The sequence below is a fragment of the Chelonoidis abingdonii genome, chromosome 2 (genome assembly GCF_003597395.2).
Source record: "Chelonoidis abingdonii isolate Lonesome George chromosome 2, CheloAbing_2.0, whole genome shotgun sequence".
Classification (NCBI taxonomy): domain Eukaryota; kingdom Metazoa; phylum Chordata; order Testudines; family Testudinidae; genus Chelonoidis; species Chelonoidis abingdonii.
This window is the reverse complement of record NC_133770.1, coordinates 52937362-52959708: the sequence shown is the minus strand read 5'-3', so window position 1 is coordinate 52959708 and position 22347 is coordinate 52937362. Positions and strand designations below refer to the sequence as shown.

The following is a 22347-nucleotide window of genomic DNA, read 5'->3' as shown; positions in this document are numbered from 1 at the left end:
GGATCATTGTCCAGGATGGGTTGTAGATCCCTGATGATGCATTGGAGGGGTTTTAGCTGGGGACTGTATGTGATGGCCAGTGGAGTTCTGTTGGTTTCCTTCTTGGGTTTGTCTTGCAGTAGGAGGCTTCTGGATATACGTCTGGCTCTGTTGAGCTGTTTTCTTATTTCCTGGTGCGGTATTGTAGTTTTGAGAATGCTTGGTGGAGATTTTGTAGGTGTTGGTCTCTATCTGAGGGGTTGGAGCAGATGCAGTTGTACCTCAGTGCTTGGCTGTAGACAATGGATTGTGTGGGGATTAGGACCTTTGGAAGTAATTTTTGTGGGATAACAGTATAAGTGTGCTTTCTGATCAACTTTAATTGTATCTACTGTTGTGTATAACGGGAAAGGGCTTTGCTCGCTATATAATACCGTATGTTTCTTGCTGGAATAGTTATAGGCTCCCTGCTTTCCTCACAACTGGATACACCATTAGTGTGCTATGCTCACTGTATTTCATCCTAGCAAGGGCATTTTTTGACACTACTGTTTTAATATTTGTATTTAATCTGGCACAGAACATGTGTCTTGTTTGTGTGCGCGTGAGGGTGTTTGTTTTCTTTCTGGAGAAACGTTCCCTGTGACCAGACTGCCAGGCTCCCCTCCCCTGCCCGCTTTACGGGGAGGGGCGCGAAGTTCAGGAAACGGCTGGCGCCAGGTTTGCTGAGTTAAATCCGGAGTCAGGGAACCACCAGGTGCTCAGCAGAGCAGGGAGCAGCGCCCCTCCCCGCGTGGTGGTGAGACTGGGGTGGAGCAGCGAAGGGCTGCAGCGGAGCGGGCAGCATGATGAAACTTCGCTCTGTGTTTCAGCAGTAGGAAGACCGGGAGGAGGAGCCAGGTTTCACCGGCGCTGCTCGGCAGGCCAGGAGGGGCGGGGAAGGCTATTGCCTCCGTTTGTCTGTCTGGTTAGCAGCATCCTGACCCTCCGGAGGGAGCAGGAGTCTCCCTAGCAGCATCTGGCTGGGGGTTACTGGAGCTTTCCCGGCGCTAGGGGCGGCGCAGAGGTAACGGGGCAGGGAGGGCGGCGGCGGTTTGCTGTGCCCGGCAGCCGCTGGCTGTCCCCGGGGAGCTCCTCCCTGGTTTGTGCCTGGCCGGGGTGTGCTCTGTTCCCCGCCTGCTGGCTTGGGTTCCCTCACGGAGCGCGCCCTCCGGCTGCGGGGAATGGCGCGCGCCCAGGGGCAGCTGAGCATAAAAGCCGTTTCTGATGGTGGCGTTGGTCACTAGCGTGAAGCATGTTAATGTCTTTCTTTTGCCAGCTTCTCCGGTAGGCCCCGATCCTCCAACCTCTTACCCGCCTGCTTAGGGATTGCTCATGGCACATGACTGGAGGAATGGGGCCTTACTGTGTGTGTTGCATTAGCGTCTAGAAGACCCAAAGGTTGATGGCCCCATTTTGCTAGGCAATGAATACACAGGGACAGACACTGGTCCCTACTAACTTTTGCGGATTAAAGTCCTGATCCTGTAAACTGATTTGTGCGGCAGTTCCCTCAGCCCACGTGGAACTTCAGCCGCTGGGCTTCATGTGGGCTATGCAGTCCTTAAGAGGAGAGGCTTACTCACTCATTGCTGTGCAAATGTGTGCTCCTAAGAATTGCATCAGAGGAAGACATCAGAATTGCATCAAGCAGAGGATATGAAGAAAGCAGTACGTGTTACTTGGGCTGCGTATCGCCGTTGAAACTACTGGGGAAAGAAGAGTTTTTAGATGAAATTTTGATTAATGAAATGGGGTTACCTCCTATCCCCCCTATAAAGTCACTGCATGGACAAAACATTTCAAAAAAGTTGTCCTGCAGTGTTAAAGAGAGACTGCCAATTTGAAATCTAGTCAATTAAAAATAAATTGGAAGTAGTTTTTGAAGTACTTACATCTGCCTCTGAGTTTGCCTGCCAATTTTTGTGGCTTGACAACTCCATTTCCGTTTTCTGTTCACAGTTCTGCCCCCCCCCCCATTCCTATGTGGAAGACCCACACAAACAATAGAGGAAATACAAAATAGTGAAACAGCTGAATTGACTATGCAGAAAGTACCATCAAATACACCAAGTAAATAAGAGGAAAAACACATTCCTCTGTTTTTCAGTTTCTCTCTCTTAAAATAGAGTATGTTGTCACTAGCAACGTTAAAGCACTGCTGCGGCTCTCTCCCAGTGCTGTAAAAAACCCACCCCCATGAGGGAAGTAGCTACCAGCGCTGGTGCACTGTCTATACTGCCATTTTACGGCGCTGAAACATGCAGCGCTTGGGGGTGTTTTTTCACACTCTTGAGCGACACAGGCCATAGGCTTGGTAATTGTTTAAAAAATTAAAGAAATCCCAAACACTCCCCCCACCCTATTCAATGGACTGAAGAATGGTTTTTAAGTTAAAACGGTTCCTTGAATTGTTTGTACATTATATATGATGGAACACAAAATGGATATGGTGTAGAATCAAGCAGGTAGGTTTATTATGCACAATGCTGGTGGAGTGTCACCTTGCTTATTAGTCTCAGAGACACTGCCAATCAACTGATTACAGTAGATTATATGGATTTTCCATAGGTGGAGGAAAGTGACGGGGTAGGTAGTCCCAAACCCCTGGATAGGTCTAGCAGCAAGACAAAATAAGCACAGTAGCCAGTAGTCAAAGATTACATAATGTCTCTGCCCATGGTTTCAGGTTAGTACTTCAAACAATGTATAAAATAAAATATATGTTGAATTCTGATTTGGGGTTCATAGGAATGAAGTAGCCCTTCAGATTGTCCAACAGGTACATACCTAGGGGTTAAAACAAAAAGACATTTGAAAAGTACATGGCAGTAGAAATTGTTTTTCAGTTGCTCATTTGTGCTTTTAAAGGCGGGCACTGGTATCGGTGGGAAGCAATAGGGAGGATGTTGTATCTCATACTGACATGCTTGAACCTTTTCCATAAACTCAAGGTTGATGTGTGGGGAGAACATCTCCTTCTACAGAAAGAATGGACACAGGCACAATATGCCTCTTTCATTCCTTTGATCTGTTTGCAGCTTCAGATAAAGACACCAATTATGGTTCCCCACCTGGCTTTTTGCTGACCAAGCTTATTTTAGCAAAAAGCAAAGTTGTCTTGTTTCCTCTGTGTTTCTTAGCTAGTATTGTTCACTGTTTACTAGGTCTCTGGCCTCTTGGCCAAAATCTGGACTTCGTGCCTGTAAAAAGAACTAACCCAGTCTATATCAGGTTTTTACATAAACAGCACATGGATTCTGGCCCTTCAATATACATGTGATTTAATAATGACCATTAACAAGGAAAACAGGAATAAAAATATTGCATATGTGGAAAATGTCTGTTTGCCAGATACACCTTGACATTTGGAATGTTCTGACTTGAGTGGTTCATTTCATAAGTTAGATTCACTAGATACACCTCTGCCTTGATATATAACATGACCCGATATTACATGAATTCGAATATAACGCGGTAAAGCAGTGCTCTGGGGGGGGCGGGACTGTGCACTCTGGTGGATCAAAGCAAGTTCGATATAACGTGGTTTCACCTATAATGCAGTAAGATTTTTTTGGCTCCCGAGGACAGCGTTATATCGAGGTAGAGGTGTATCTGCATTTGCCAGCAAGATCTTTTAAGAGTCTTCAGTAAAATTATCTAAACTTAGGGTAACTAAAGCTCTTGCTTATCAGACTCAGAAAGTCAGGTATGTCTGCCAAGTTAGGACCAAAACTAATTCCTACTTCTTGAGCATATCTGATCAACCTATGATTCTGTACTTGGAATATGAATTTGTGTTCTGTAAGCAGGAAACAACTAAAATAACCCACAAACATATTTACTGTATCTAAAACTGAACTTAAACCTAGTTTCTTGGGTTGTGCAAGGTATACTGAAGTTTTCTTTCTGGGTTTTGTTTTTAATGAACCTTCTGTCAACAAGGCCTAAAAAGTTACTTTCTTCATAAGACAGTGTTCAATTATTCATATTCAATAAATTAAAATATGCTTCCTAGGTATCTGTTGTAGCTAAAACACATTGTATGATGACATATCTTTCTGTTAACAGGTTCTTCGTTTTAAGTAGCTGTGACACAGCCTGCAAGAGATTTCAAAATGTGTGGTATCTGGGCCCTTTTTGGAAGTGATGAATGCCTTTCTGTCCAGTGTCTAAGTGCCATGAAAATAGCTCACCGAGGTCCTGATGCATTTCGTTTTGAAAATGTCAATGGCTTTACCAACTGTTGTTTTGGTTTCCATCGTCTGGCGATTGTTGATCAGTTATATGGCATGCAGCCTATTCGGGTGAAGAAGTTTCCATATTTGTGGCTATGTTACAATGGAGAAATCTACAATTTCAGACAGGTAAAAAACCCAAAAAACTGTGATCTGTCGTGACTCAGTGCTGGTGAAGATTTGGAACGTCTCTAAAACACTGTGGACTAGAATGTTAGAGCAAATCAAACGATGCAACTTCAAAAACAAACTGTTTGGGTGAAAATCTGGAGTCAATTCATAAGTACATGAGAGAGACTCAGAATACAATAGTCCTTCAAATATTTATAGTAAATAGTGACTATGTATAAATGGAAACAGGAAATATAACTTAGTAAAGAAATCTACTCCAATTTTAAGTTTCCAAGGGGTAAGTGCATAGTCAGTGCTTACTAATAAATAATTTGGGAGTTAGAAAAAAAAAAAGTAAAATCTGCCCCCCCCCCCCCAGTCCTCTTAAATTTGGTATTCTGCAGATTATTTTGGGGGAGCTCTTCTGCTGTCCTAGTTGTATATTTATGTTTCTGCTTTATCTCATATCAGATGAGGTAGGACATGTCTTAAATATTCTTAATACAGATCAATACAGTGTTCACAATGGGCCAGATTTTCAAAAGTATTTAGGCACCTTAAAATGCAGATAGGGATCTAGTGGAATTTTCAAAATCACCTAAACAGGTTAGGTGTCTAAGGGTATGTCTACACTTAAAGCAATACAGATGTACTGTGTTCTCCTATCGCTGTAGTTAATCCGTCTCCCTTAGAAGTGGTAACTAGGTTGACAGAAGAATTCTTCTTTTGACATAACCCAGGGGTTAGGTCTGCATAGCTGTGTCTCTCAGCGGTGAGGATGTAGCTTTGCTGATGTAAGTTCCCAGTGTAGACCAGTCCTGAATCTCATTGAAATGATTGGGAGTTGGGTACTCAACTTAGGCACTCTTGAGAATCCCATTAGATACCTATCTACATCTTTAGGTACCTAAATACCTTTTGAAAGCCTGGCACCACGGCCCAAATTTATTGTCTGGTTCTACCCATATCCTTAAAGTTATGCACATTCAAAAGTACCTTCCTGAATCCAGGCCTATATATAGTCAGTGACACCAGCATGTTAAATATGGAACGTATGGGTAAGTAGCAGCTGTGATTGTTAGCAAAAGGCCCGACTCTGTAATGCTAACTCAGTCAAGCTCCCACTGATGTCACTGGCAGTTTGACGAACTAAGTGCTGCAGAGTGTGGCTTTTTCAGTGTCTGATTTTTTGCTGTAAGCTACTGAGAATCATCCAATATACTGCAGAGCAAAGCAATGCTGAGTCCCTTGTATCATCATTCTGCAATACTTGCTGTGTTCTGCAGTATGTTACGGTCATTTTCAGAAGCATTTACTGCTTTCTAAAAACAGACTTTGAACATGAGTCTGCAGTTCTTAATCAGGCAAAACTTGCATTGCCATCAGTGGGAGTTATAAACTGATGTGTGCACTGATGTAGTTTTAAAAACAATTTGAATAAAGAGAATGATTTCCAGGTGGCAGGTTTGTTTTTGGAGCTTATTTATTAAAGAACCATAGGTGAGCTCTATGGCGACCAATGACAAAATTCAGTGAGGCCAAGATTTCACCTCATGATTTAAAAAGTATTATTAAATTATCAAAAATATAGTGATAGTATCCTTTTTTACAGTTGCTGTCTTACAGGTTGTTTTTAGTTGATTTTCTACCATCCAATAGATGGTTGAAATAATTTTTAAAAGTAGCACAACAAGGGCATGAAGCATACTCATGAGTCATGGCTGCCTAAAACTTCTGGCATCTGAAACTGCTTTTTTTGCTTATGGAAGAATCTTAAATTTCACCGAACAAACGTTGGTTTGTTTAACTGGAGGAATTAAAATTGGCAAAATGAAATTCTCAGGTCAAAGTATTATTCCTGTTTTACGATGGTATTGTATAATTGAAGCAAATATGGTTAATTTCCAAAGGGCTTTAGAATTATTAATGAGTTAAGCAACCCACACCCCTGTAAGGTAGATAAGTATTATTGTTCCCATTAAGAGATTTAATTTTAGATTAAGTGAGCTCAGTGTGTCTCAAAATCAGACACAGGGTGTCTCAAATTTTACACCCAGCAACTGAAGCACACACAATTTTAAGCTACCTTTGAAAATTTGTCCCTGAAGTGAGTTGCAGAGGAAGTTAGCGGCAGAGCTGCAAATAGAATAGATCAGATCTGAAACACAAGTGTATCCTTACCTTTGCTTATATGAAAACATCTATAAAGCTTTCACACTCTTATTCACAAAGTAATCTATATTCTTTTTTTAATTGAAAGTAAGTAAATGTTCCTTTTTATTTTAAGTAAAAATGAATGCAGTCAGTGTCTGTGAATGCTAATCTCTTTTTCTTTCTAATTATTTTCTTTAGCTGCAAAAGCAGTTTGGATTTGAATTTCAAACTTTAGTAGATGGTGAGGTAATCCTTCATCTTTACAAGAGAGGAGGAATAGAGCAAACAGCCTCCATGCTAGATGGTGTGTTTGCGTTCATCCTACTGGACACTGCAAACAGGAAAGTGTTTCTGGGAAGAGATACATATGGAGTCAGACCATTGTTTAAGGTGCTGACTGACGATGGATTCTTGGGTGTCTGTTCTGAGGCAAAAGGTAAAATCAGTAAAGTTCAGTAATTTAGTAATCAACTTCATCATCACTGCTGTTGAGTCAAAATATAAAGTCTTGGAGGAACACAGATTTCATTCTCTTGATGATTGTTAAGGATATATAAAAATGAACAACAAAATTATTGGCAATTGAATCTGGTCGTATAAAATAAAATCATGTAGTTCCCATTTGTGTTTTTGTTTTTTAAATGTACATAGAACTCAAGATAGACATTTTATAAAATAGGAAGACTTTAGAGTTGAATAAATGACCTTTTAACATAGCTGAAAATCAATATATCTACTTTTACATAGTTATGACTGCCAGGTATCTTTATCTGATTTCAGATAATATTTGAGGTCTTGATTCTGATCAGTTATACAGAAGTCAGCTGAAGTCAATCTCAATTAGACCTGATACTTCCACCTAGGGTGACCAGATAGCAAGTGTGAAAAACTGGAACGCTTTTTTTTTCTTGAGTGTAAGAGGGGAGAGATGGAGAGGGATATTGTTGCCTATTTAACAAGAGAGGCCAAACTTACTGAGCCTCCGAGCCATATGCAAGAGGTTAGCGAGCTGCAAGACGTGCACAACCTGACCTGCAGGGCGGTGCCTGCTGTGGTGCAGGGCTTCTGCACCAATTTGCCCCCACCCGCACTGGGCTAAAGTCCCTACACCCCTTCTCCCCCCCCCCCCCATTGCAGGGCAGAATCCCCTAGTCCCACCACCCTGCCACAGGATAAAAGCCTCGAGCTCCCACCTACCCAGTCTTATAGGCGGAAAATGAGAGAGGGGTATGTTGGGGGCTCTGGGAGCCACACTTTAACTGTAAAAGAGTCACACGTGGCTCATGCGCTACAGTTTGGCCACACTTTCTATGTAAGACAAAGGCCCTAATATCAGGAAGGTCCTGATAACACTGGGATGTCTGGTTACCCTACTTCCATCCGTTCTTTGTTTCTAGAAAAACGATGAAATGCTATAATCATAGACATTAATATGTATAAACACTATCAAACTGGAATAGGAAGGGAGTTTATTTGAACAAGATACAAATAAATCTCTTGTCTCCTCACATTTACCTTGAACTGCTGTATGTGTGTTTAGTTATTGGCACCCAAATTAGCTCGACCATTGTAATGATGCAATCTCAGAGACTCAATCCTACAGTCTTTTTTTTTTTTTTTTTTTTTTTTTTTTTTATTTGTACTTAACTGCCTATGGTATTTTCTTCAATAAGGGCTCCTGGATTCAGCTCTCAGTTCCCTTCTGTATCACTGCTGAGATAACTTGATGTTTTGAAATTCAGCTGGCTATATCCAAATAACCATGTGGGATGTTCCTTGTTTAGTTTTTGCAAAATAATCCCTGTGATTTCACCAGAAGTTTGATGTATAGAATTAAAGTAAAATATGGCCCTTGGCAATTTTAGTGCAAGTCTGATCCTGAGGCCTTTATTGGAAACAACACATTCAGGTTCTGAGTCTATAATTTAGTAATTATGGAATTGCTAAATTGTTATAAATAATTACTTATTTTAATATCAACTCTGTAGAGACTTTGGCCACTTACTGATTTTTGTTAACCTCTTTTAGGTTTAATATGTAAATTTGTTAATTTCTCTCTTTCAAGCTCACACAGGCAGTAAATGTACTGCACTTGACCCTGTCACTGTCTTCAATTATGCCATATTTTCCCTAAAACATCCCAGTAGTAAAATACTACTTAGCAGTTAGAAGCTGAGTCACAGTAAAGTTTGCCCTGTGCTGCACTGAGACCTGATCCTGTGCCATGCAAGTCATTGGGAGTTTTGACACTGACTTCAATAAGCACAGGACTAGACTCTTTGGTGCATTAGGGGACAAAGTGGGTGTCAAGAGCCTCCTTCCCCACACAGGCAACAAGGTAGGTAGGGTTTCTCCATAGAGTTAAAAGATAATATGGTAGCCTCTGAACCATGACCCCAGTGTTGTTTTGGTGGCTTGATCATAGCTAGATGGGGATATCCTGCTGCATGCTGCTGTTAGCAGCAAGTGCTAGTTACAGGGCACACCCTATCTGTGTTTGCAGTTCACTTTGTTGCAACTCTAAAACATGTCTCAACCCAATCTGTTGTTGGCAGGACTCCTGCACTAAAGGAGGTCTCAGGCAGCATATTTTTTTTCTCATTGTACCAACCAGGGCAGAATTAGACTATAACAGATAATCTGGAGAAAAATATTTTGGTTCTAATTTTAAGCAGCTCAGGAACTATGATGAGGGGCATGGTAAATACTCAGAAACACCTGAAAATTTCTTCTCCATATGTTTTCATGTTTGCAGGTCTTGTCAACTTAAAGCACTCCATGTCCACTTGTCCTAAAGTGGAGCCTTTTCTTCCGGGACACTATGAAGTATTGGATTTAAAACCATCTGGCAAAGTTGCATCAGTGGAACTGGTGAAATTTCATAGCTGTAAAGATGAACCTCTGCATGCTGCTTATGATAAAGTGGAAAATCTGCCTGCAGGTAACACAGCAAAGAACTGATTTTTATAACCTTGTTTTAAATTAATCAGAATAATTCATTACTTAATTTTTCATGAACATGTAACGTATTGTGTGGTGTAAGTGGTAGAATTATTTGGCAAAGAGCTGAAAAGAAACCTTATACTGTACGAATGTGATACTTGGGAGCTCTCTTTGTGTGTGACTGCCTATGAATATATTGGAGCTCCTGCATCCTTGTCTGAAATTTATTTGATAGAAAAGAATGTTGTATTCTTACTTAGTTTAGTCCAGCAAAGCCTTAATGGAAACCCCTGAAACAAAGCTATTTGCTTGTTTCCTGTTGTGGCAGGTTTGGATCTCGAAACGGTGAAAAGCAACATTCGGCTTCTGTTTGAAAATGCTGTTAAAAAACGTTTAATGAGTCACCGAAGAATTGGCTGTCTTTTGTCAGGTAAATAGCACAACTTAGAATGATTATACTTTTTTTCCCTGCTCTCTTCTCTTGTTATGCTCATACAAAGCACATGGAATCATTTCAGGAGAAGGCAAATACGCCGCATTTATTGAAAATACAACAGTTAGCATATGCTGCTTCTCTCTCTCTCTCTCTCTCTCTCCTCTGCCACTTGATGTTTATAGTTACCAGTCTGTTGTATCTCAAGTCAGTTTAAATTGAGCACGAGTGAGGAGTTGGGCTCTTGTCGGTCACGATCCGATGCTCTGAAGCTTTGCAGGACTGAACCCACAGTTCCATGGAAAACACCCCAGCTTTACAGTTGTAAATTTCCATTTGAGTTGATGCATTTTGCAGTGTCATCCTGTAATCATTAGTCCTTAAGTGGTGTTAATCTTGGGGTTTTCTGCTGTTATCATTTGATGGTTATTGCCATGCTTCCCATCATTATCTTCTTCTATTTGTTGTCTCGCTTTCGGGGGTGCCTGCCTCACCTCTGAGGTTGTCAGTGCTGCTAACAGGTTTAGCATCGGATACAATGGATGTTTTCTGATTGTCTCCTGCTCTTTCTAAGTCTCTCACTTTTTCTTGATGATCTGGACATTTGTGATGGCTTTCATACCTTATCTTTTCCTGATGCATGCAATCCCCATTCACACAAACAATCTCTTCTAGAAACCTTCAAAAGTATACAGACAGCGTTTTATATTCAGCAGAATACATTGTAAATCAAGCCTTGCTAAATCTTATAACTAAAACACTTCACATTGAGGTTTCGCCTTCAACATTTCTTCTAATCTCCTTAACATAGATACAATACAATATCCTGTTTCTTACTTACTAAAATCTTAAAACAAAGAAATGTATATTTAACTAGAGTGCCTAATTTGTAATACATATAGGAAACCATAGTAGACATTATAACTTATCATAAAACAAAAGAGTGACCATAATTAGTTGTTCTGGTCTGTCATTCCTTTCTGCTATTCAAAAAGGGTGTCTGACCGGGTAAAATCAAATCATACATTAATTCTGATAGTGCAATTATAAAATCCTGCTCCTACACTCCCTCTCCTCTCCCCCTCCAAATAAATAAATAAAGTGCTTGCTTACTCTGGTCTGTCTGTGATGCATCTAAAATAACAGGACTTTTAATGTACTTTTTCTACCTACCAAAAATTTTAACAGAAATTTGAAGGAATTTTTGAAAATTGTTATGGTCTTTATTGAGCCTCTTACTATGTTGTTATACACTGGAACCTGAGCTGGGATGTAGGATTGCAGAGTACCTGACTAGCTTTCACTAAGAAGATACAAAACGAACACGAAGTGGGTATTCACCCACGAAAGCTCACACTCCAAAATGTCTGTTAGTCTATAAGGTGCCACAGGATTCTCTGCTACTTTAATCAGTGCTAATCCAATGTACTCATAACATTATAGGGGTTTTTAGTGAGGGTAAATATCTTATAAAAATGAGGCATGACTGTACTATTACAAGGTAAATCTATAGAGAGGCTTCTGTATACTCCAGAAAAGAGGGGAAGTTGGAAAACTGGGTGTGGAAATGGTTTCTTTTCTGCTTTTCACCTCCCCTTGTGTATGTTTGTGGGGGCAGAGAGGGAGAAGGCATATCCTGTGTGTACTGACTTAGGGGTATCTGGGCCAAAACTAATACCAACTTTTTCAAAGGGGGTAGTCTAAAGTCCAGAAGGAAGTTCAGTGTCTCGACTGGAAGGCAGTGTTCTCTAGTGGTTAGGCATTTACTGTAGAATCCAGGTATCTGCTGTCTAGTCTTGGGTCTGACATTTGATTCACTACAGATTTTTTTTTTTTTTTTTTTTTTAAGGAGTTCTTACTGACAGTTAGCGTTAAGGTAGGTTGTGCATGTGTGTATACATGGCATAAGGACACATGTTCACTATGTATCTTATTGTATTGGAATGAGGCAGGGCTCAATAGAAGCCATTATTAGTTTGACAAGTGCGGCTAACTCCTTTCATTTACTTACATAAAAGCTGGGAAGAGTATTATGGTGCTGGGCATGGGACAGTGTCCATCTCTTCCTTTCCCCCCCTCCAAAAAACCCCCAAAAAACTCGAGCCAAAACTGTTTCAAAATGTAAAGTTCTCAAGTTACAGCAGCATAGTCAAATCTCCATAAATACAATCTAGGTGTACACTAATTATGTGTTATTTATACAACTATTGCCCTGTGCATGCAGTTTCAACAGTGTGTTTTACCAGCGAATGTGGCAGTAAATGAGAGAGGCATGAAGAGTTGTACATTGTGCTTTTAAAATGGTAAGAAGGATAGTGAAGCTGAGGGTGGGTATGCCAGATGGCTGGAATGGTAGCTGCAAGCAGAAGAGAGTTGGGGACTGTGAGCAGGCCAGAACTGTCAAAGCTCAGGGAGCAAGTGGAATCTTAGGGAGAATGATTGTTAGCAGTAGGTAGAAGCATAGTCATGAAGGAGATGAGAACAGTTTTGTATTTGGGGGGGTGGGAAATCAGTCCAATCTTGGCAGGATGGGCAGAGAGAAGGTATGTTTATTTGGAGTCATTATACCACCATGGAAGATCTATTTGTGTATTAAGAAAAAATTAGTTGCAGTTCCTGAACAGCACATAAACTAGAAATTGCTACTATAGCTGTTCCACTGAAATTGTACAGTGCCATCTTTTTCTTCTAGAGCTCTGTTCCACCCTCATTTGTACATTGTGTCTTGGATTCACACACAATTTAAAAAGCAAGACCTATGTAAATCATGTTTCCATTGTACAGGTTCTTGTACCTTAAAAACATAATGAAGTAAATTGTTTTGCTGATAGGCGGCTTGGATTCCAGTTTGGTTGCTGCGATGCTCCTGAAACTGATGAAAGAAGCACGCTACAATTACCTTTTACAAACCTTTGCCATTGGAATGGAAGACAGTCCTGATTTATTGGCTGCCAGAAAGGTATAGTAATATTTTTGTCTTCCATTACAGTTAATGTGCTCAAGCTGAATAGAGAATATTGCTTTTACATTACCTGTATAAGGTCACAATGTGTCCTGGATGTAGTCTTAATCCTCTTTTGGATGGAATCAGAATTTTTGGTAAAACCAAGTTTGCACAGCACTGGTTTTGCTGCTTAATTAAATCTTAATTAATAGAATTAGGTATTAATAGAATTAGAAATTAATAGAAATAGGTTGGTTTTATTTTTGTTCTTATGTATTTGAAAAATCTTTTTGTGAACAAAACTGTCACTGAGTTATTACTACAAGGGACAGATCCAGGGAGTTCTGCCATAATACCAAGAGTAGGTAAAATGTACTTTTGTTGCAGGGATGATTGGGTGGGCAAAAAAAAAGACAGACTGCGGAAATTTGTGGGACATCACTAAATGGTTTAAGCATGATTTGTTTTATTTTTTTAGTGGTAAAAATTGTTTTTATAATATATAAAAATATTAACTTTTTTTGTGGTAGCATGGGGGAATCTACCTTTCTTGCAGGATCTAAGGTTTTTGCTGGTGGGAGGAGGATAAAAATGCAAGAAAAAAAGTGTGAGCAGGTGGAAGTGGGTATTGCAGGAAGGTATGGGAGCAGGATTAAAAAAATAGTCTCATGCAGGGCTCTGCTGCAAGGGCCATGCTTTCAAAGATTCCTCAATTCTGCCCCCATTTGTGGTGGAGTCCAAGGCTAAACCACTAAACTTTTAGATCTTGGAAGAATCACTGGAAGTGTCTTGTCTAGCATCTGCGAATGTGTTAGCTGCCAATGAACTTATAGTTTAGACAAATCTTTTGGGGGGCACTGTGCTGTGTTTTAGGCCATGTCGTACTTAAAAAAACAAATGTCACAGCCATTACAAAGTCCACTGTACTTTGTGTAAACATTGGGGTTAGAATAAGTTGTAATTTGGGAAATATTTTCCACTGCAGTTTATAGTGGATATCCATTTTATTTTCTTCCTGTCTTAATCAGTTATGTAATTTTTGTTGCAGAAGAGCTTTGGCATTTTAGTGATGTGTTGTGGATGTTTGCAAAGCACTTTGGGTTAAAAGGCAAGTTAGTAATGTAATCTGTTATAAACAGGTAGCTGCTTATATTGGCAGTGAACATCATGAAGTAATATTTAATTCTGAAGAAGGAATTCAGGCATTAGAAGAGGTTATTTTTAGCTTGGAAACATATGATATTACAACAGTAAGAGCTTCAGTTGGTAAGTGGTTGTTTTTTTTTTTTTTTTTTTTAAAGATACTCTTTACTAAGTATTGTTTTACACAAAAGGTATCATCCTTTTATACGGTCTAACATCAGAGAGGACCTGGGATCCAGGAACCCTGATTTCTGTTTCCAACTTCGTCATTGTCTCAGGGGTTTTCTGCACAAACACTTATTTCATGGCAAGCTGGGGTGTAAATCTACTTAATACTAGCCTGCCGTGAACTAATTGTGTGGATCCTGCTGCCACGCACTAACAGTTTCTAGTGGTCTTTGATCTATTCTTCTTTGAAACAGTAGTAAATCAGCGGTCACTAGGCAGTAGGGTCCGCGCAGACACTTATTTTGTGGTAGGCTAGTGCGGGCTAGAATTAGACTACAGTTTGTGGTGAACCAAATGTTTTTGTAGACAAATCCTCCACGTGGGACCATGGCAAGTTATTTGTCTTACTGGTAAGACACGTATAACAACATTTACATTCCTTTGAGTTTTATTGAGGCTTTGAGATCCTTCAATGAAAGACAGAGATTCAGATTTTAAGGGCAGAAGGAAATATTAGTTCTAGTCTGACCTCCCATAAAACACAAGCCATAGAATCTCATCCATTTACTCCTGTTCTGAACCAAAAACTTCATGTTTGGCTAAAGCCTGTCTTCCAGAAAGGCAGGCACAGTTTTGTGAATTCAAAATATACGTACTACTTTGCCATAACAAATATGGAAACAAATAATGTTTCCAATTTTTTTCACATTTTGTTTGCATTAAAATGTGATTTTAGTATGACAGTGTAGTAGAACTCCTTGAAATAAACACCTGTTAATGAACTCGGTCTTAGAATAATTTTGGTTTTGGGTTTTTTTATTACTAAATCATGTGGAAAGGTTCAATGGGGAGAAGGCTGAATTCATCGTATGTATATGAAGAGAATAGAGAGAATTTATTAGTACAGTGTTTTGGAAATGAAATGGACTATACAGTATAACTGTTAAGATAAACTTACAGCAGTAATAAATATTTGGTTATTTTTATTCTTACAAACATAAGCCTTAATTCAGGAAAACATCCCTATTCAGGGTAGCACTCAAGCATGTGCTTAACTTTGTGTGTACTTAAGTCCAACTGACTTCACTGGGACTTAGCTTTCCTGAATCAAGGCCACTTTAGATATATTTTTTTCCCTTCAATTGTTTGAGTTTTAAGGAAAAGTTATAGGAAAGCATACACCATGGGAACAATTTAGATACAGAAAATATACCTAAAATGATATGAGTTAGTGATATTTTAATGGAATTGAAAGGCAGAAAGAGTTGCTGCTGTTGTGGATTTCAACTCTTTCCCCCTCATTTCTAATATGTAAGAGAGGCACTGAAACACTAAATCAAAATGACTGTGTGGGCTGTACTTCTGAAGTCAGAATTTTGTTCAGTTATAACTGAATTGACAATAACTTTGTAAATCAGATTTTATTATTTTTAGGTATGTATCTGGTTTCCAAATACATACGCAAGAAAACAGACAGTGTGGTCATTTTCTCAGGGGAAGGCTCGGATGAGCTTACACAAGGCTATATCTATTTCCATAAGGTAAGAACAACATTTTGTTCACAAAGGAAAAAGAGTTCTTGTTTGTGCATGCCCATATTGGGCCACAATAATCAGAAGAGAGTCCTTGGAATACATTAATTCTTTTTGGTGCTGGTACTTTATATCTGCTTACAAGTAATTAATGTATTAAAGTGGATAAATAAGTATTCAAAACCCCATCTTGCAAACACTTTTGCACACAAGCTGTGCATGTGAATACAGGCAAGTCGCATCTTAGGCACATTTAACATGCACGAATTCAGCTTTGCACGGTCAGCAAAAACAGGAAAAAAAGAAAAACAACAATATAAAAACTGCATCTGTAGTGTGGGTGATTCTGCTTGCCATTCAACTCAATGAGTGTTTCACAATATGCGGTTTTCGCGTTATGTGGAATAGAACCCCGGCGTCAAATAATACAGTTTTAAGAGCACATCACCAGCTGTGTCCAGGGTCCAGACATTTCCTTTTTCCTTCTGTTGTAGCATCTTCCTTTTGGAGATCATTATGCATTTTTGTAATAATTTTAAATTCAAACATTTTTTTCTACATTTTTAAAAGCAAATTTAGAGTTGGTTAAGGTGCCAGCTAGAGACTGAAGGACAGATCTTCAGCAATGTAAATTGTCATAGCTCACTGAGTTCAATGAAGCTCTGACACTTTCCACCATCTGAGGATCTTCTCATTAATTCCCGTTTGTTTTTGGAATAGGGACAGTCCTGTCGTAGTGCAGGTTTTCCCCATACTGTCCTGCTAATGTGTGTGCCAACACTGACTTGCAGAGACCACTTCTAAGGGTAAACAAACAGTTCAGTCTTCTTTCCTTGCAGTTCTTGGCCTCTGTACTGAGACTGCCAAGTGTGAAGTCAAAGGAGCTATGCTGATTTACATTAGGTGAGAATCTGGCCTAAACATTTTATACTTTTTGTGCAACAAATATCACTTGCATCCTCTTGGCTTGTAGTGAGAACGGTCATAGTAACAGATGTACAATCGTAAATAATCTTTAAAAAAAAAAAAAAAATCAGCATCTCCATGTAACTGCTTCCAAAATAAGTTTTATTGAGGAGGTTCATTATTTGAGTCCTTAGGGCTCTGTTCCGAGATAGCTTATGGCCGTCTTGGATTCCTGAGACATTTGAATAGAAAGAAGACGCTGGGGCAGTTTTGTCCAAATCCCCATAGAATGTGTTGTAGCTTTTGGGAAATACACGGGGCACATGCTATTTGTACAGTATTAGAGTAAGTCCATGAGTATGAGCATGCATGTTGTGTGTTTCTATAAAAGTGAGGAAGGTTGGGGAAAGGAGTCCTAATCATCCAAGTATATGTATTCTCCTCAAATGTTTGCAGATTGTGAAATAAGATGGGGCCTGTAAATTTGTGTACCGGTTGCTTCAACATTCATGCCCTAAAAGTGTGTAGCATATCGTTGTATTATGGAATATGCTGCAGAGTACAACTTCTCCTTCCGTGCAAAGAAATCACTGGAAATCCATATATGCTGCAGAAAATTCTCAAAGTAACAATACAGCCATGCAGTATATATGTGTGCACTACGTATGCATGTATGTTACAGGCCCCATCTCCTGAAGAAGCTGTGCAAGACAGTGAGCGGCTTCTGAGAGAACTTTACATGTTTGATGTACTTCGTGCAGACAGAACTACTGCAGCTCATGGGTAAGGCCTGTTTAGGCTCCCACACACCACAGTTATACGTGCAGTTTAAGAATCTAAGTAGACTAGAATCTTAAAGATCTTGCTGTCCTCTGTGAAATTATGAACATCTGAACAGTGGTGCATTTCGTAACATGTAGAGGGAAATACTACCCTCAATTGCCTTCATCTATAATTCAGTATCTTTTAAGGGACAAGTGTGTTAGCTGTTTATTGGTGGGACCAGGATCTGGCCATAAAAGCTCGTGTGAGCAGGAAAGCAATATCCTTTTTTGTGGTTTCATGTAAGAAAAAACAAACAGAAAAATATACTCGTTGAAAGTCTCCGATAGAAGGCTGGAGAACAGTATAAAGTTACATATCAAGATTAAATTGGATTTGTATCCTGAAGGAGTCCAGGTGGAGCATTCATAGCATTGTGCATAACTGATCATGTCAAATGCACCAGTTTTCTATTTTGCCAATTGATGCAGGAAAGGCCTTTGTCTAGAAGGAATGATCTTTATTGTGAGCAATACAAGATATTTACTATATTTAGAAATGTTAATATTTGGGCGGGGGGGGGGGGAGAATGGCCTTTGTGACCAAGATTAAAATCAGAAAGTTTTAAAAATAACTAAAGAAATTAGGCAATATGTTTATATACATTTTGGACCTCTGGCATAAACAACAGGGATGCATCTGAACATTAAGGAATGGAAACTGGAAGGAAAAAAAAAGGAGAGTATTAATAAAGAAGCTGGATAGATATGAAGGGAAGGAGGGTCTTGTGATTTAAACACGAGACTTGGGCAGTCAGGAGATCTGGGCTCTATTCTTGCTCTGCCACAGATTTGTGTAACGATAAGCAAGTAAACCTCCTTGTGCCTCGGTTTCTCCATCTTAATAATGGGGAGACTGCATGTTGCGCCAGTGACTGGCTGCTTACTCAGATTTGTTGATTTTCACACTTTTGAATTGCCTTTTGCTTGAAGAGCTGCAATTGCCTTTTCCTGTTATACAAAAGTTTATGAAATGCTTTATAGAATAATTGGAAAGACAAGGTCCCTGCTCTGATAACTTACAGTTAAATGTAGATGTGATGTGAGAAATGGGGGTAACAGTCAGTATGAGGGGTTGGGGGGCAAAGAAGTAAAAAGTCAAAGATGCCTGTCACCTGCAGAAAATATATAGCAGCAGATTCTCATTTATGCATATTGAACAATCTTTGGCTGAAACTGAAAAGCCCTAACCTTTTACTTGATACACAAGGGTAGGAAGTTCAAGCCTCTGCACTCAAATATTACTGAACCGTGGTCATTCTTCAAGGGCATACTGTACATTACCTGCAGTAGGTGTTTAATTTTTTTTGTAAGGAGAAAAACTAAGAATAATAAACTCAGGTTTGGAATGCACCAAGTTACACTGGACCACTTCCCCAGCTGACTTTAGGTGTAGCTACACTAACTTGCACTGGCTGAGGTTCTGGCCCATTACGTTACATGCTTTAAACTAACATGCCCTGCTGCAAGTACAGGAGTGATTGATGCAGTTCCTTGCTTCCAAAGGCAAAATTCTTATCAACTCATTTGTCACCTCAAATATGAAGTCTTAGAAATTATACTAGTTATCAGGCTCCACAACATATTGGTCCCGAACATAAGCAGTAGGGGCTCAGTGCTTCTGCACATGGAACTCTTGCTGAAGTTAATGGAAATTCCGCATGAGACCATTGCAGAATCATTATGAAATGTCTTTATGGTTTCCGCAGGTGCATCTTTATTGCTATCGTGTTTGAAAGCCAAACTCAGGTATGCTTTTGGGTGAAACTAATGCATCTCATCACTGACAACTCGCTGGTTTTTGACAGATCTTTTAGGATTACAGGATTTTTTTTCAGTGTTTGTGTGCAAAATGCATTGTTTTATGGAGGTCTTTGTGGGACCTGCTGTAGGAATTCCTACATTTTTGTATGATATCATAAACTTTCCAATAGATGGCAGCATACATTGACAAAAGTCTTGGACTTTTTTGGTTGATAAATACTGTGCAGGTGGTTTACTGGATTGTCCAGATTGATTAATTGGAAATTAAATTTTGAGCATAAGGGAAATATTCATATATTAAAGTACTAAGCCTTGTATTCCTTCTGCTGTTCAAAATAAGTGGATGTTAACAGTTCTGGAATTCTAAACTAATGTGTCTTGGGGTTGATGTAGTATGCTGCTTCTAATTTAATTTTGTTTTGTTTTGTTTTTTAGTCTTGAACTGAGAGTCCCATTTTTGGATCACAGGTTTACTTCTTATTACCTATCCCTGCCAGCAGAACTCAGAATTCCAAAGGTATTTAAACCTAACACAGCACCCAAAAGGCATGTTGGAGATTTAAGGTCGTGATCCAGCAGAGCATTAAGCAGGAGTAATCCTGTAGAATGTAATGGTACTGTTCACATGCTTGATTGTTTTGCTGGATTGGTGCCAATGGCCTGATCTTTTTATTGAATGGGCTTCTAAAGGGGAAGATGTGTGTTAAAAATCTGCCTTAAAAATGGTCTTGTAGGGTTTGTTACACTTAGGTTCCTAACATTCACAGAATTGTTATGCATCCTATCCATAGAATGGAATTGAAAAACATCTCTTGAGAGAATCATTTCAGGATTCCAACTTGCTTCCCAAAGAAATACTCTGGAGACCCAAAGAAGCCTTCAGTGATGGTATAACATCTCTCAAGAAGTCTTGGTTTTCAATTCTCCAAGATCATGTTGATCTCCAGGTACATCTATTTATGTTAAAATTACTGCTTGTTATCTAAAGTACCGTAGGCTTTCATGCTATGTTTTAAAGCCATTGCAGGTATATTAGAAATTGCATCAGCCAGTGAAAGGTGGAATTTGCACATAGTCCAGAAAATAAATATTGAGTTTTGAAGTTCTTGAATTGCCATCTGTTCAAGAATATTACAGGAGTAAGATTGCTTTTAAGAAATGAAAGTACTTCAGGGTGTGAAAACTGTTGTAGTGTTAGGTGAAATTTTCAATGGAAAGAAATGATAAAATCTCATGAAAAGGACTGTGAAAGGCAGTTGATATGCTTAAGTGAAGGAAATAGCTGGATTGCAAATATATATGTGTGATTAGTTTATTGATAAACTTGCTGGATTCTGAGTTTCATGTGAGAAATGAATGCTTCAGCTGCGGTACTGTGGGAAATCCTTCAGCTTAGGGCAGCTGCTGTAGTTTATACATTTATAGCACCTCTACCTGCTGTTCCCAGTTGCAGAGTTAGTGTAGTGTCAATTTTTGGTAGCCACACTTGGTTGTAGCATAGCTAGGCCCTTTTTGGAGCTGAAATCTCTTCTTACCAAGCCAGGCAGTGTAACTGCAGCTACACTTGCTTAGCACAGGGAATTGTGTGTAAATGATCACTAGTGGTAAAACATAATGCCCACTTTACACCAGCCTATGGGTGAGATTCACCTCTGCTGGTGCCAGTGCAGTTTACACCCCTGTACTACAGGGAAAGCTGCCCTTCGTGAAATGGAGGCTCTAGGAGACTTGACCTCTGCATTCCCACTCTTGGGGTACTTTCTGCCACTGGAAGCCTGCAGACTGGGTTGTGCTGATTGGAGTGAATTGGGGTCTATTGGAATGCAGGCAGAGGAGAGAACCTATCAAGAAGCAGATAACTGCATAGCCTGAGATTGCTCAGAATCATTCAATAGAGAGAGAAAGGCAGGAAGGAACTGGGGAGATACTTTTGTAAGTTTACTAGAAAAGAATTTTAGCTTTAAAAAAGTTGACACCTACTGTGGCGCCAGAAATAATGTTGCAATAATAGGGCCATTTATGAGACTAATTCTCAATAAAGTTGTGCAGATCAGGCTCACCTTGAGCTCAGTGGGAGCTATGTGCACATCCTAGGGCAGAATTTCGCTTTTTAGAAAGCTTTTAATCTCTTTCTGGAATTTAAGGAACGGTGGAGTTAATGGTAAATCTGACTACACTGAGATGATGGTATTTCGACTGCAGCTAATGGTCTGGTGAATAATTTATAAAGCAACTTCACAGCTTAATTTTTATTTCATTCTTGCCCATAGATTGATGACCTTTTGCTGGAAAAGGCAGCAGAGAAATTTCCTTTTAATCCTCCTAAGACTAAAGAAGGCTATTACTACCGCCAGATCTTTGAGAAGCACTACCCTGGGCGAGCTGACTGGCTTTCCCATTACTGGATGCCAAGATGGATTGAAGCTACAGATCCTTCTGCTCGCACCTTGAAACATTACAAATCAGCTACCAAAGAATAAGCATTCCAGTAATTTTGAAACAAATTATGTGTTGCCAAATGGCTCTATCTGCGCTAAAGCTGGTCATGCACCCAATAGTCTAAAGAATATTCAAAATGGATTTGGACAGTGATATTTAAGATGGAAAAAGCACTTTTTAGCCAGTATAATAGTGTGAAATTCACCCCACTGCACAAGGACCTCTGCCTCACTTAAATTACAACTCTGGTCTGAAAAACTATTCTGTGAAAAGGGCACCATCTTGCTTAGCAGCTCTGGCCCTTGTTCATACTCAGTCAGACTGGCTGACTTCAGTTACAAACATACATGTATCTTTAACATAAAGCCTCCTTGGGAAGACTTGAATGACTTATATGATGTGTGTTCACCCGAATTTCTCCTTGGGGGTATAAAATTAGCATTTATGGACTGGACATTGTGTCTAGGCTCCTGTGTTTAAAAACTGTAGCGTTCATGCAGTTACTGTAGACATTAGGCAAGATCTACAGAGATTTGCAAATTCCTACAGGTACAGAGAGGCACCTAGTAGAATTTACAGAAGTGCCTAAGCAAGTTAGGTGCCTAACTAAAGTCAATGGGAGGTAGGTATCTAATCTGCTTAGGCACTTCTGAAAATCCCACTACATTTTCATTAGGCACTGGTGGGTATGTCTACACAGGGATAAAAAAGCTGCAGCTGGCCTGGGTCCACT

The 22347-nt window shown here is 39.6% G+C and overlaps 1 protein-coding gene across 1 annotated transcript; it reads left to right on the top strand.

Annotated features, from left to right (window-relative positions):
* Positions 1–910: 910 nt before the first annotated feature.
* On the top strand, positions 911–21748 carry ASNS (asparagine synthetase (glutamine-hydrolyzing)). Its single transcript, XM_032778377.2, has 12 exons — positions 911–1045; positions 4090–4385; positions 6720–6957; positions 9277–9462; positions 9793–9894; positions 12729–12856; positions 13981–14107; positions 15587–15693; positions 17273–17373; positions 19611–19692; positions 19967–20122; positions 21446–21748. The coding sequence occupies exons 2-12, from the start codon at positions 4137–4139 to the stop codon at positions 21653–21655; spliced, it is 1686 nt and encodes a 561-aa protein (XP_032634268.1). The 5' UTR covers positions 911–1045; positions 4090–4136; the 3' UTR covers positions 21656–21748.
* The last annotated feature ends 599 nt before the right edge of the window (positions 21749–22347 follow it).